The 16586-nt window shown below is 36.7% G+C and overlaps 1 protein-coding gene across 1 annotated transcript; it reads right to left on the bottom strand.

Moving 5' to 3' along the window:
- Positions 1-2041: 2041 nt before the first annotated feature.
- LOC117320819 (metalloprotease mig-17-like) lies at positions 2042-15289 on the bottom strand. Its single transcript, XM_033875304.1, has 13 exons — positions 15030-15289; positions 14576-14715; positions 11889-12006; positions 10978-11135; positions 10597-10674; positions 10082-10242; positions 9906-9940; positions 9603-9717; positions 9089-9244; positions 8620-8752; positions 8353-8475; positions 8022-8109; positions 2042-4546 (listed from the first exon to the last, which is right to left on the bottom strand). The coding sequence occupies exons 1-13, from the start codon at positions 15103-15105 to the stop codon at positions 4419-4421; spliced, it is 1509 nt and encodes a 502-aa protein (XP_033731195.1). The 5' UTR covers positions 15106-15289; the 3' UTR covers positions 2042-4418.
- Positions 15290-16586: the final 1297 nt, after the last annotated feature.

Genomic DNA, 16586 nt, shown 5'->3' with positions numbered 1-16586 from the left:
TATTGCATTTTGTGACCAATCGAAAAACAACATGGCCGACAGGCAGCCATCTTGGATTTTGACCATTGAAGTTTGTTATCGCTATTTCTGAGAAAATACTAAAGGGATCTTTCTCAAATTTCATATGTAGGTTCCCCTTGGTACCTAGTTATGCATATTGCATTTTAGGACCAATCGGAAAACAACATGGCCGACAGGCAGCCATCTTGGATTTTGACAATTGAAGTTTGTTATCGCTCTTTCTGAGAAAGTACTGAAGGGATCTTTCTCAAATTTTATATGTAGGTTCCCCTCGGTGTCTAGTTATGCATATTGCATTTTGGGACTGATCAGAAAACAACATGGCCGACAGGCAGCCAACTTGTATTTTGAACATTTAAGTTTGTTATCGCTATTTCTGAGAAAGTACTGAAGGGATCTTTCTCAAATTTCTTATGTAGGTTCCCCTTGGTGCCTAGTTATGCATATTGCATTTTGGGACCGATCGGAAAACAACATGGCCGACAGGCAGCCATCTTGGATTTTGACAATTGAAGTTTGTTATCGCTATTTTTGAGAAAGTACTGAAGGGATCTTTCTCAAATTTCATATGTAGGTTCCCCTTGGTGCCTAGTTAATCATATCGCATTTTGGGACTGATCGGAAAACAACATGGCCAACAGGCAGCCATCTTGGATTTTGACATTTGAAGTTTGTTATCGATATTTCTCAGAAATGACTTAAGGGATCTTTCTCAATTTTCATATGTAGGTTCTCCTTTGTCCGTCATATTGCATTTTTGGACCAATCTGAAAACATTGTCGAAAGACAACCATTATTACTAATTCTACCATGTTTGCTATGCAACGCCAGTTTTGATTGGTTTAAAACCATGTATTATTTTCCAATAATACACGCTCGTGAGTCACGGCTGTTACAATTTTATATATCTAAAATTCACCCGTTTCCTGAAAGGTCACTATAGCCGAGTGGGCTAATGGGTTAGTCTTCCAATAGATTTTTATCACGACACGAGTTCGAATCCTACGGAGGCCCCCTTTTTTTTTCTTTTTTTTTATTTTCAAAATCAATGCCATATGATAGATGCTTTTGATCGTAGTACTGTATTGCCTGTATATTTCATCAACAAATAATGCAATACTCAAGAAATAAATTACAAGGTTTTCTCGGGGTTTCTTTGCTGTTTTTCTATTAGAAAGAGGTCGATCTCAGAACTAAACAGTACATGGTAGAATAGAAATAATCAACTTTGACTCGTGTATTGTTGCAGGATATACAACTCGGACTCGGATATTTTGCAATTTTAATTAATAACTCAGGCCTGCGGCCTTCGTTATTAATTTAATTGCAAAATATCCTCGTCCTCGTTGTATATCCTGCAATAATACACGAATCATCGTTAATTATTTCTTAAATCTCAAATTTCATATATAAGTTTCCCTTGTTTAAAAAGCACTGGAGGGATGTTTCTCAATTTATACAGATTAATAAGAGGAAGGGAAAAAAGAGAAAAGATCAATCTGACATGGAACCTATAAAGATCATTCAATGGTGGGCGCCAAGATCCCTCTGGGATCTCTTGTTATTTGTCTGAAAATGATTTGGTGTTTGAATGAGTTACATTAAAGTATTTAAAAAAAATTACAGAATTTTTCCTTTCACTACAGATTGTCAACTGTCATTTTAAATCCTCCAATAATGTATGCATAATTACTCATTTTAATTAAGTAGACAGAGCATATATTCATGTAAAATGTAATTCAAGGGAGAACACGAAAAATGAATCTTATCCATGGTGACTGAAAAAAAATTGTCCCTTTATGGTACTATTTGAATGAAATCCCTGGTTTTGTCGATCCCTGTTTGGTGAACCAGTCCTCTCATTGGGTAGATGTATCCAGCAGTGTAACAGTATTGACTCAAGGGCGATAACTCGTAGAGGCTTAGTCGCCCGGAGTCCTCTCATTCGGTAGATATTTTACTCGATCGTGATTTGTACGAGTAGTATGGCTACCGTGCATAAGAGAAATACAAAAGTATCTCAAAAGAATAGATTTATTCCCAAACTGTTAATGGCAGAATTCAATGGCAGACATCGTTTTTACATTAGGTATGCCATTTATAAGTTTGTGTGAAAGTAAGACTCCCTGAAATATTAATGTAGATGCTAATCAAACAATCATTGGAAATTAATGATTAGAACAGACACAAATTATACCTGTTAAAGCCTAAATTCTGTCCTAAGAGAACCATCTAAAGTCAAACAATACACTTTAAATGTCTCAGCTAAACAACATATAGGTAGATCCGAAGTGTAAGGTGAAGTACCAAAGCAAACTCCTGTTCAAATTTCTTAAACTGGATGATATGATATGTGACGAGTTCATCACTTTTACCGCCATTTTAATCCTTCAATCATTCCTGCCCGGGAGATACTCCCAGTGTTGTTGGAGTGGACAGGTAAGAATACACACATTGTGTATTATACACTGAACTGGTAAGGCCATAGTTCCAAGGTCGTGGTTGATGCACTCTAATTTCTTCATTCTTTTACCCACATACTGACATCCCAATAGCATGTGTTCTACACGATAGCTGATACATCAATCGTTTTCCAATATCATCGAGCATGTCCGGCAACAGTAGGCTCCAATAATGTTAAGGTCAATCGTGTTACAATATCATCGAGCATGTCCAGCAACAGTAGGCTCCAATAATGTTATCAATCGTTTTACATTATCATCGAGCATGTCCGACAACAGTAGGCTCCAATAATGTTATGATCAATTGTGTTACATTATCATCGAGCATGTCCAGCAACAGTAGGCTCCAATAATGTTATGATCAATTGTGTTACATTATCATCGAGCATGTCCGGCAACAGTAGGCTCCAATAATGTTATGATCAATTGTGTTACATTATCATCGAGCATGTCCAGCAACAGTAGGCTCCAATAATGTTATCAATCGTGTTACATTATCATCGAGCATGTCCAGCAACAGTAGGCTCCAATAATGTTATCAATCGTTTTACATTATCATCGAGCATGTCCGACAACAGTAGGCTCCAATAATGTTATGATCAATTGTGTTACATTATCATCGAGCATGTCCAGCAACAGTAGGCTCCAATAATGTTATGATCAATTGTGTTACAGTATCATCGAGCATGTCCGGCAACAGTAGGCTCCAATAATGTTATCAATCGTTTTACAATATCATCGAGCATGTCCGACAACAGTAGGCTCCAATAATGTTATGATCAATCGTGTTACATTATCATCGAGCATGTCCAGCAACAGTAGGCTCCAATAATGTTATGATCAATCGTGTTACATTATCATCGAGCATGTCCAGCAACAGTAGGCTCCAATAATGTTATCAATCGTTTTACATTATCATCGAGCATGTCCGACAACAGTAGGCTCCAATAATGTTATGATCAATTGTGTTACATTATCATCGAGCATGTCCAGCAACAGTAGGCTCCAATAATGTTATGATCAATTGTGTTACATTATCATCGAGCATGTCCGGCAACAGTAGGCTCCAATAATGTTATGATCAATTGTGTTACATTATCATCGAGCATGTCCAGCAACAGTAGGCTCCAATAATGTTATGATCAATTGTGTTACATTATCATCGAGCATGTCCGGCAACAGTAGGCTCCAATAATGTTATCAATCGTTTTACAATATCATCGAGCATGTCCGACAACAGTAGGCTCCAATAATGTTATCATCAATCGTTTTACAGTATCATCGAGCATGTCCGACAACAGTAGGCTCCAATAATGTTATGATCAATCGTGTTACATTATCATCGAGCATGTCCGACAACAGTAGGCTCCAATAATGTTATCAATCGTTTAATAATATCATCGAGCATGTCCGGCAACAGTAGGCTCCAATAATGTTATGGTCAATCGTTTTACAATATCATCGAGCATGTCCGGCAACAGTAGGCTCCAATAATGTTATGATCAATCGTGTTACAATATCATCGAGCATGTCCGGCAACAGTAGGCTCCAATAATGTTATGATCAATCGTGTTACATTATCATCGAGCATGTCCGGCAACAGTAGGCTCCAATAATGTTATGGTCAATCGTTTTACAATATCATCGAGCATGTCCGGCAACAGTAGGCTCCAATAATGTTATGATCAATCGTGTTACAGTATCATCGAGCATGTCCGGCAACAGTAGGCTCCAATAATGTTATGATCAATCGTGTTACATTATCATCGAGCATGTCCGGCAACAGTAGGCTCCAATAATGTTATGGTCAATCGTTTTACAATATCATCGAGCATGTCCGGCAACAGTAGGCTCCAATAATGTTATGATCAATCGTGTTACAGTATCATCGAGCATGTCCGGCAACAGTAGGCTCCAATAATGTTATCAATCGTTTTACATTATCATCGAGCATGTCCGACAACAGTAGGCTCCAATAATGTTATGATCACATATAACTTCACGTCCATACTTCATGGCTACCGATGTGCAATATGCTGGATCCCTATCCCCTGTAGGGCATTCTGGAAAGTCAAAGAAAATAATTTTTAAAAACATATATTTCCTGCCGAAGGTTAAATTACTTTCTTTTTTTTTCTTTTCTTTTTTAGCCCACCATCATCAGATGGTGGGCTATTCAAATCGCCCTGCGTCCGTGGTCCGTGGTCCGTGGTCCGTCGTCCGTCCGTCCCTCCGTCCGTAAACAATTCTTGTTATCGCTATTTCTCAGAAAGTGCTGAAGGGATCTTTCTCAAATTTCATATATAGGTTCCCCTTGGTGCCTAGTTATGCATATTGCATTTTGAGACCTATCGGAAAACAACATGGCCGACAGGCAGCCATCTTGGATTTTGACAATTGAAGTTTGTTATCGCTATTTCTCAGAAAATAATGAAGGGATATTTGTAAAATTTCATATGTAGGTTCCCCTCGGCGCCTAGTTATGCATATTGCATTTTGAGACCAATCGGAAAACAACATGGCCGACAGGCAGCCATCTTGGATTTTGACAATTGAAGTTTGTTATCGCTATTTCTCAGAAAGCACTGAAGGGATCTTTCTCAAATTTCATATGTCTGTTCCTCCTGGTGCCTAGTTATGCATATTGCATTTTGAGACCAATCGGAAAACACCATGGCCGACAGGCAGCCATCTTGGATTTTGACAATTGAAGTTTGTTATCGCTATTTCTCAGAAAAGGATGAAGGGATCTTTCTGAAATTTCATATGTAGGTTCCCCTCGGTGCCTAGTTATGCATAATGCATTTTGAGACTAATCGGAAAACAACATGGCCGACAGGCAGCCATCTTGAATTTTGACAATTGAAGTTTGTTATCGCTATTTCTCAGAAAGCACTGAAGGGATCTTTCTCAAATTTTATATATAGGTTCCCCTTGGTGCTTACTTATGCATATTGCATTTTGAGACCAATCGGAAAACAACATGGCCGACAGGCAGCCATCTTGGATTTTGACAATTGAAGTTTGTTATCGCTATTTCTCAGCAAATAATGAAGGGATCTTTCTCAAATGTCATATGTAGGTTGCCCTCGGTGCCTAGTGATGCATAATGCATTTTGAGACTAATCGGAAAACAACATGGCCGACAGGCAGCCATCTTGGATTTTGACAATTGAAGTTTGTTATCGCTATTTCTAAGAAAGTGCTGAAGGGATCTTTCTCAAATTTCATATGTAGGTTGCCCTCGGTGCCTAGTTATGCATAATGCATTTTGAGACTAATCGGAAAACAACATGGCCGGTAGGCAGCCATCTTGAATTTTGACAATTGAAATTTGTTATCGCTATTTCTCAGAAAGCACTGAAGGGATCTTTCTCAAATTTTATATATAGGTTCCCCTTGGTGCTTACTTATGCATATTGCATTTTGAGACTAATCGGAAAACAACATGGCCGGTGGGCAGCCATCTTGAATTTTGACAATTGAAATTTGTTATCGCTATTTCTCAGAAAGCACTGAAGGGATCTTTCTCAAATTTCATATATAGGTTCCCCTTGGTGCCTAGTTATGCATATTGCATTTTGAGACCTATCGGAAAACAACATGGCCGACAGGCAGCCATCTTGGATTTTGACAATTGAAGTTTGTTATCGCTATTTCTCAGAAAATAATGAAGGGATATTTGTAAAATTTCATATGTAGGTTCCCCTCGGCGCCTAGTTATGCATATTGCATTTTGAGACCAATCGGAAAACAACATGGCCGACAGGCAGCCATCTTGGATTTTGACAATTGAAGTTTGTTATCGCTATTTCTCAGAAAGCACTGAAGGGATCTTTCTCAAATTTCATATGTATGTTCCTCCTGGTGCCTAGTTATGCATATTGCATTTTGAGACCAATCGGAAAACACCATGGCCGACAGGCAGCCATCTTGGATTTTGACAATTGAAGTTTGTTATCGCTATTTCTCAGAAAAGGATGAAGGGATCTTTCTGAAATTTCATATGTAGGTTCCCCTCGGTGCCTAGTTATGCATAATGCATTTTGAGACTAATCGGAAAACAACATGGCCGACAGGCAGCCATCTTGAATTTTGACAATTGAAGTTTGTTATCGCTATTTCTCAGAAAGCACTGAAGGGATCTTTCTCAAATTTTATATATAGGTTCCCCTTGGTGCTTACTTATGCATATTGCATTTTGAGACCAATCGGAAAACAACATGGCCGACAGGCAGCCATCTTGGATTTTGACAATTGAAGTTTGTTATCGCTATTTCTCAGCAAATAATGAAGGGATCTTTCTCAAATGTCATATGTAGGTTGCCCTCGGTGCCTAGTGATGCATAATGCATTTTGAGACTAATCGGAAAACAACATGGCCGACAGGCAGCCATCTTGGATTTTGACAATTGAAGTTTGTTATCGCTATTTCTAAGAAAGTGCTGAAGGGATCTTTCTCAAATTTCATATGTAGGTTGCCCTCGGTGCCTAGTTATGCATAATGCATTTTGAGACTAATCGGAAAACAACATGGCCGGTAGGCAGCCATCTTGAATTTTGACAATTGAAATTTGTTATCGCTATTTCTCAGAAAGCACTGAAGGGATCTTTCTCAAATTTTATATATAGGTTCCCCTTGGTGCTTACTTATGCATATTGCATTTTGAGACCAATCGGAAAACAACATGGCCGACAGGCAGCCATCTTGGATTTTGACAATAGAAGTTTGTTATCGCTATTTCTCCGCAAATAATGAAGGGATCTTTCTCAAATTTCATATGTAGGTTCCACTCGGTGCTTAGTGATGCATAATGCATTTTGAGACTAATCGGAAAACAACATGGCCGACAGGCAGCCATCTTGGATTTTGACAATTAAAGTTTGTTATCGCTATTTCTAAGAAAGTGCTGAAGGGATCTTTCTCAAATTTCATATGTATGTTGCCCTCGGTGCCTAGTTATGCATATTGCATTTTGAGACCAATCAGAAAACAACATGGCCGACAGGCAGCCATCTTGGATTTTGACAATAGAATTTTGTTATCGCTATTTTTCAGAAAGTACTGAAGGGGTCTTTCTCAAACTTTTTTGTAAGTTCCCCTTGGTCTGTAGTTCTGCATATTGCATCTTGGGACCAATAGGAAAACAACATGGCCGACAGGCAGCCATCTTGGATTTTGACAATTGAAGTTGGTTATCGCTATTTGTCAGAAAATAATGAAGGGATATTTGTAAAATTTCATATGTAGGTTGCCCTCTGTGCCTAGTTATGCATATTGCATTTTGAGACCAATCTGAAAACAACATGGCCGACAGACAGCCATTATCGCTAAATCTTAAATTTTACATATAGGTTCCCCTTGTTTGAAATGTACTAGAGGGCTGTTTCTGAATTTACACAGATTAGTAAGACTTAGAGGAAGGGAAAAGTAGAGAAAAAATCAATCTGACATGGAACCTATAAAGATCATTCAATGGTGGGCGCCAAGATCCCTCTGGGATCTCTTGTTTTATGATGAACGTTACTGTTGCATACCTGATGTTGTGGTAGGTCTAACGAGACTAAACTCTCTGTTTTGGCTCTGTATTGTGGATGAATCCAAACAGTTACCAAGGTGACATATCTGGAAAAAAATCAAGTAGATACTCATAATAGCAGGTACTTTGAAAGCAATCTATTAGTGACGAGAGCCCGACGGAAAGATCTTCTAATGCCGTTATTTACGCTTACACAATAGTTGTAGATTATTTGTGAAACTCGAGAACAACTAAGAGTGAAAAACATACCGTTTTCAATCTTTAATTGTTGTGTAAAAAAGAAATCAACAGTAACTGTTACATTGTGTAATAACAAATATTCAACTTACCTTCTGATGAGAGCAAATCGTGCCCGGAAGTGCTACAAGTCGTGACTTAGTTTGGCAGATTCGGGCATTACCGGGATTGGTGCACCAGAGCTGTTCACATATGTTGTCATAGCGACCGGTACGCTGAAGAAAATCATCAAACGTTTTATTGGAACACTTTTTGGTAATAAATAATATAAATGCATCTGAAAGTGACGATTATAAATATCATCTGTAATACGACAGAAGGACATGAAAAGTGGCCACTACGTATACTATAAACCTCACCTGGCAGAAGTCAGACTGGGAACCAAACACCATCTGACACTGTTTCGTCAGACCATATATGGAACCTGGGGAGTTATTGCCTGTCTGGTTATATGGATCCTTAGTTCCTCCAGTTAAACAATGTCTCCGATTCCTGAATAGTAAAACGACGTGTAAACGACAGATTAGTGCTTTATAATGGAAATGTAAAATAAATCCTGATTTTGTCGATAAGAAATAACATGACAATAATTAGTAGCCACGGGCAATCCAGCATCCTGGGCTTTATTTCCTGGCGTGTTTTTAATGAGGCTAAGGGACGACATGTCGACTAATACGTCCAATTTGATATCTATAAAATGAGGACAAAATATGCATTTACATGGACACTTGGGAACTTCATGAATAATGAAAGCATGCGTTCCGGAAGAGTTAGCGTCATCTATACATCGTTTATATACAGATAATAGAAATAGTAAGACATACTCACTGGAGGTGATATATCATCTGTTTGATGCTGCAGTCCGAAAAGTAGAACATCGAGGATGCTGCCTTACTCTTGGCGCTCTGTCTGGGGGACATTATGTTGTCTCTATCAGCCGAACAGTCTTGGTTTACACTGTCTCCGTCGTGTGTGGCACCTAGGCTATATATATATATCAACTATAAGAAGTTAGCCGACCTCTACACTATCTTTTATTACGTGTTACGTCTTGAATATGATACGATTCAGGTCTTGTCGCAAATTTGTCATTAGAATTAATATTGTTAATTTTAGCATAATGTACTTGTTAAAATATGATCTCAATGTTAATGCCTGTTATTTTGGCTACTCTACTCCTACGATGTTAATTTGTACCAGTATCTTTTATCGCCAAACGTGGCCGAAGTTTGGTCATAAAGAAATTGAATTGAATTATAAATATAGATAATATATCTACAGATATTTTCATGGAGTATGCGATGTTAAAAGATACGTTTATAAAAAGAGTGGTTGTCCATACCTGTGTCCAAGTTCATGAGTGGTGATTCCAGCAGCAAGGAAATCTCCATTGTCGTATACAACAGAAGACGATTTCCCTTCCAGGGTTCGACATATCGTCCCGATATACGCCATACCTAAACCACGTGGTACATTTACTCGTCAATAACACATATCTGTTGTTCTATTGATATTTCTTTAACTAGAGGAAATCACCTGTTGTTTATACGTGTAAACTTGTTTAAATTGGACAATTCCTTTGCTGTGTAATTTACGTATGTTTAAAAGTGTTACATTACTACTTCAATTCCATTTTACACCTTACCGTCAACTTTTCTTTGTCCTTTATATAACCGGTGTCTGAAATAAAAAAATAAGATGTACTTTATCACCACAGCAACACATACGAAACTTTTAATTCTAGACTTACTGACGAATGTGGGTTCATGATGAGCATGGTAAATACAACCAACAATTTGTCTCTAAGCATCAAGACCTTACCCTGTAAAAGCTACCGCGTGGTCGTAAGTAGGAAGATCAGGATATTTTCTCCGAAGCCACATCTGGAACTTTTGAAGAGCTGTATCCACATTAACCACACCTTGGCGAACAGTCCGGGGCCAGGTAACGGAATTTTCCAGCCAGCTAGCTTCTGCCCGATTCTGATCACAATAACAGGTATTAATAAGTATGGTATAAATCACAGTAAACAACAACAACAACAAAACCAAAGTATACCGTGCGGAAATGAGAACATTTTCTATTTACTTGTAAATCTTAGTTTTCCGATTTCTCATCCTGACAAAAACTTTATGAATTTGAGTGAACACATTTAAGAATAGAAACTGCACTAACCACAATATGAGCGGAATTTTGGAAATTCTGAAAAATTGGTGCAAATTTTCATAATGATTGTGACAGTATTCATGTTTATGTCGTTTCAGAAAAGTATTCATAGCTGTTATATTGTAAAATGAACCTAATATCTGTTCTACATTTCTTAACCCCATTCTTACCTTTGGAATGACAATTCCAACCAAGCTAACACGGATGGCCAACGATGGCGACTGGATAGTTGAGAAGCGCTGGTCAACCTGGAATAGAATCGAAATAGAGATCATGTCTACTTCTCATTTGCAGGTTTGGTACATTCCCTTCATCTTAATGAATGGAAAGTCACTATCATGGTGTTGATAAGAACCATTCCATTTCTGTTTTTTTTTTTTTTTTTTTAATGGACAAAACAGGAGACGTTACCCCTCCGGATCTACCGGTTCTATATGCTAATATTTCACTTATTTATGTTTTCCTTGATTTCACTAATTTTGCGGTCCAAGTTTTATCTTTATGTTGGCATTATCTTGTTTTTACAGGATAACTTGAGACACGGATTATACCATTGAGAAGAGAATCCGGTAGTATCGTTCGATCTGCATGTGTGCTTTCCTCTTATTGTTGCGATATTGTCGGAGATACTTCCGGTAAAGACAGTAATCCACGACTGCCAGAACCTCGACATTAGCCTCCAAACGTTTGTAGCTGTCCTCTGGCATACCTAGATAAGTATAGTCCATGATTAAACATTCTTTTGTTAACATAAACTATTTCCTAATCTTATAGATCAAATGTATTTCTTAATCGATTAGGGGGGCCGAGAAGCATTGCTTGAACTGGCAAAACATAATACGTCGTTCAAGACAAATCGGGAAAATTATTCAAATATCACTCGAGTTTCTTCATAGATTGACTTATAAGCATAGCACACATCGAATTACCATACAACCATACCTTTCTACAGGTTCTTTACCATTTCTTAGGTTTAGTTGTTGGGTTAAATGTCGGATATGTTAACCGCGTGCCATTGAAAACATTCAAGTCAAAATATACATCTCCCATACACATCTAGTAAACACAAAGATATCTATTACACCCCTTTACCTCAAACATTCGCATGCTTTATAGGTTTTTGTTCGCATTTCGTTAATCTATTAAACCATTTATATAATTCTCGTTATTGTCTCTGTATCAACACTTATAACACTTTCTGTATGTATTAATAAGTAACATTAATTAGGTTCAACCCAGGTTTTGATTCCAAATATTTATTTTCACCAGGATATGACTTCACAGGTATACGTTCAGATCAACAATTACATCAAATGCATAAAGGTAAGATCCATAATTATATATAGAACTACATGATAATTACGTTGTTTTACGTAATACACCTGGTGTATCCATTCATGATGACGTTTTCGTCACTGGTAGCATGTAGTGCACTCCATAACCTTTGTATGATTTTACTTACGCAGGTCTTGCCCAACTTGTAGTACAGCTTCTCCGTTATCAGCATTAACATAATCTACAACATCTTTACGTGTTGACTCCTCCTCTCGGAGGAACTCCCAGGAATCATCGGTGCTCGTCTGTTATTAATATCAAAAAGGCAAACTAATTACTATATTCCTTATATCATTCAAACACAGCTCCAGCACATACATACATACATACATGTGTACATGTTATTTTCATTCACAGAGGAGGTACTTAAACAGTTATTTCTTTTAACGTTCATCAAAAACAAAAATAAACTCTATTACATATAGCTGGTGTTTTCATTTATCAATACTACTTCTACATTGTAGGGTTTGTTCTAACATACAACTTAAAATAAAATATTCATTCACAAACAACCACTACCACTGATGTACTTTCACAGGTAAAACTACGTTATACTTCATTCACAAATATACTACATTGTATTACAATTTCATTCACAAAAACATTACTACTGATTTTCATTTACAAAGGTATTATAGGAACCCCTGAGCGAATAAAAGTCATTTGTCCTATCGCTAATTCAAATAAGTATTTACGAGACATGATTGATATGTTGGGAGCCTCGTATTGAAGGAGGTACTTAAGTCTCTGACTATATAGGGTCGTGTACCCAAGGACTGGTCTCATTTGGTTAGTTTATATCGACGAGGTAGCACTCTAAATTAAACAAGACAAGTGGCGTTTCCAAAATGGACAAAATCGATAAAAGAGCAGTGATCCAACATTTGCATAAAAAGGATACCCAAAATGATATGGTAATAACACTAAGGAAAGATGCCCCTTAATATGCTACAGTGAAAAGATGGATGACGGAATGTAAGTGCGGCCAACAGAGCTTTGAGGATGACCCCCGTTCTTGAAGGCCTGTCAATGTTGCAACCAAAGAAATGACCAATAAAGTTCATGATATTGTTATGACTATAGCCAGTACAGTTGGCATTTCACATTAAAGAGTACATTCCATTCTGACCGAGGATCTTGCAATGAGAAAGCTTTCAGCTCGATGGGTACCAAGACTTCTGACAGTTGATCAGAAGCACATCAGGCGCACATTTATCGCGTGCCAATTTTAACCTTTTTGAGGAAGATACTGCCATCTTTTTTCAGAGATTTGTCACTATGGATGAAACACGGGTCCATCATTTTACCCTAAAGGCCAAACAATAATCGAAACAATGGAAGCACCATGGCTCTCCTCCGCCAAAGAAGGCAAAGACTGTTCCATCAGCTGGGAAGGTTATGGCCTCGGTTTTCTGGGATACAGACGGTATTCTGCAGATAGATTATCCCCAAAAGGGACAAACAATCAACGGCACAAGTATGCTTCACTTCTGAGGCAGTAACGAGAAAATATTAAACTTAAGCCTCGCGGAAAGCTCACTAAAGATGTGTTATTCTATCAGGAAGTCTGTCATTGTCATGACTGTCATTCACGATTGTGGCTTTAGATTTATTGAACATCCGCCGTATTCACCGGATCTCGCTCCATCAGACTTTCATCTATTTCCAAAACTGAAAACAGCTATTTCAGGCACCCACTTTCAGTCTGAGGAAGACTTCATTCATGCAGTGGATGACTTTCTGAACAGCCAAGTAAAGGAGTTCTATATATGTGGCATTGAGGCCCTTAAACACCGCTGGCAAAGTGTATAGATACTGAATGTTGAAAAATAATACAATATGTCCGGCAAAATTAAAATCCTTCAATATGATGCTCACAACATATCAATACATATTTTAAAGTAACAATGATTACTGGTGATAATGGTAATTTCTGTATGTATGATGTGGATACGTAACGTCATTATAGTGATGTGTCTTACTATGGAATATATGATGTGGATACGTAACGTCATTATAGTGATGTGTCTTACAATGGAATATATGATGTGGATACGTAACGTCATTATAGTGATGTGTCTTACTATGGAATATATGATGTGGATACCTAACGTCATTATAGTGATGTGTCTTACTATGGAATATATGATGTGGATACCTAACGTCATTATAGTGATGTGTCTTACAATGGAATATATGATGTGGATACCTAACGTCATTATAGTGATGTGTCTTACTATGGAATATATGATGTGGATACCTAACGTCATTATAGTGATGTGTCTTACTATGGAATATATGATGTGGATACCTATCACATTACAGTGATGTGTCTTACTATGGAATATATAATGTGGATACATAACGTCATTATAGTGATGTGTCTTACTATGGAATATATGATGTGGATACCTAACGTCATTATAGTGATGTGTCTTACTATGGAATATATAATGTGGATACATAACGTCATTATAGTGATGTGTCTTACTATGGAATATATAATATGGATACCTAACGTCATTATAGTGATGTGTCTTACTATGGAATATATAATGTGGATATCTTACGTCATTATAGTTATGCGTCTTACTATGGAATATATGATGTGGATACCTAACGTCATTATAGTGATGTGTCTTATTATGAAATGTTATGTATGACTTCTTTCATCATTATATTACACACCCGTGTGATTATGTCACCTATACAGGTAGCCCGAATTCACTACTACACAGGTTGGACTGAATATGTCCTGAAACACGTATCATAATAATAACTATAACAATAAACATTTTACTACTTTACACGTACCTGGTGACTGTCTCCCATACCCGGATGTTGGGACCAATCTGTAAACATACCGTCTTCATCATACATTTCAGATTCAGACACATCGTCTTGGAGGTTTGTATTAGTAAAGCCTTCAGTTTCTGGAATATCCCACACATCCCCTGTAAAACGTAAATATAATTTGTTTATTTCATACTGTATGACTAATAATATATTATCAGTGTGTGAGTTTTTTTCATATGAACAAAGAAAAGGGTATAAGCTTTTTCAAATCGAGGATACATATCTGAAATATAGGCGCAGTAGCATGGTATCACACTTGATTACATAATCTTAGATAAAAGTGAATTCAATTTTGGTATCAAATTGATAACCATTATTTTTATCAAAGAAGTTGAATTTCACTGGCACTTTAGGTCAAGGAACATTTGATAATTGACAACAATATATTGATGCTTGTTTATATGAACTTTACCTTGATTCAATACCGTCCATGAGAAGCAGAAGGAGGAACAGACACTACAATATATGAACATGGAATATACAGCCATCCTCCAGGTCTGGTCTCACAGGTTATGACAGTGTTTGTTCCAAAGGCGATTTTTAAGTACAATGAAGCGTCATACTGATGTATCATCGAAAAATAAGGGCATTGACGTTTGAGAACCAGATCACTGCAGTGGTGTTTGAATTAGCGACTAACGGTAGAAATATAATGTTATCTTGATATTTTGTTTCAAAAATTTTAACAAGTATTCAAAACTATGTTTTGCAAATAAGTTTAGTCTCTCATTTCGTTGTAGGATGATTATCTTAACTCCATTAATTCATCGATCTGTTGTCGATAAACACTTGAATGTTATAACTAATACTAATTAAACATTTTATGTGATTAAGCTGACCAAGCTTGGACATACTTGGTACTAGGGCGGATAAAGACGGTGTTAACAACCAATCCCCCATCAGGATCTCGCAGTGTTAGATGTGCATCAGGTGGTCAGGGACACCAAGTAGGTACATTATTCCTAAGTCCCTAACAGTGCTCACTTGTGTACATCTTAGACGGTCACATATCTGTGCAGCTTGATGATGAGAAAGATACGTTCATACAGCCACATACAGTGTAGTGTGTGTTCAAATTCTGTGGTTGGATCACTCAACTCTTACTTTACTATAAAGCATTCTCTATCTACACACACTTCCTCGTAGTGATCGTACGTACCATATCACAAAGTTAGCGTCAATATATACATCAATGAAGAGATCATATCGTTACAATGTTTATTTCATTACCAAATTCTTATCAATCAAGTTATTAAAACCCCACTACAAATTATTATACTACGTGTATTGTTATATTATCGTATATTGGTCATTTATCATCTATTGTTATATTATCATCTAATGTTATATTATCGTCCATTGTTATATTATCGTCCATTGTTATATTAGCATGTATTGATATATTATCGTCTATTGATATATTATCATCTAATGATATATTATCGTCTATTGATATATTATCATCTAATGTTATATTATCATCTAATGTTATTATCATCTAATGTTATATTATCGTCTATTGTTATATTATCGTCTATTGTTATGTTATCGTCTATTGTTATATTATTGTCCATTGTTATATTATCGTCTAATGTTATATTATCGTCCATTGTTATATTATCGTCCATTGTCATATTATTGTCCATTGTCATATTATCGTCTTTTGATATATTAACGTCTATTGTTATATTATCGTCTATTGATATATTATCGTATATTGTTATATTATCGTCCATTGTTATATTAGCATGTATTGTTATATTAGCATGTATTGTTATATTATCGTCCATTGTTATATTATCGTCTGTTTTTATATTGTCGTCTATTGTGATATTATCGTCTATTGTTATATTATCGTCCATTGTTATATTATCGTCTATTGTTATATTATCGTCCATTGTTATATTATCGTCTATTGTTATATTATCGTCCATTGTTATATTATCGTCCATTGTTATATTATCATGTA

This window comes from Pecten maximus, unplaced genomic scaffold (assembly GCF_902652985.1).
Source record: "Pecten maximus unplaced genomic scaffold, xPecMax1.1, whole genome shotgun sequence".
Classification (NCBI taxonomy): Eukaryota; Metazoa; Mollusca; class Bivalvia; order Pectinida; family Pectinidae; genus Pecten; species Pecten maximus.
The sequence above is the reverse complement of the archived record's forward strand: the minus strand, read 5'-3'. Positions and strand labels throughout refer to the sequence as shown.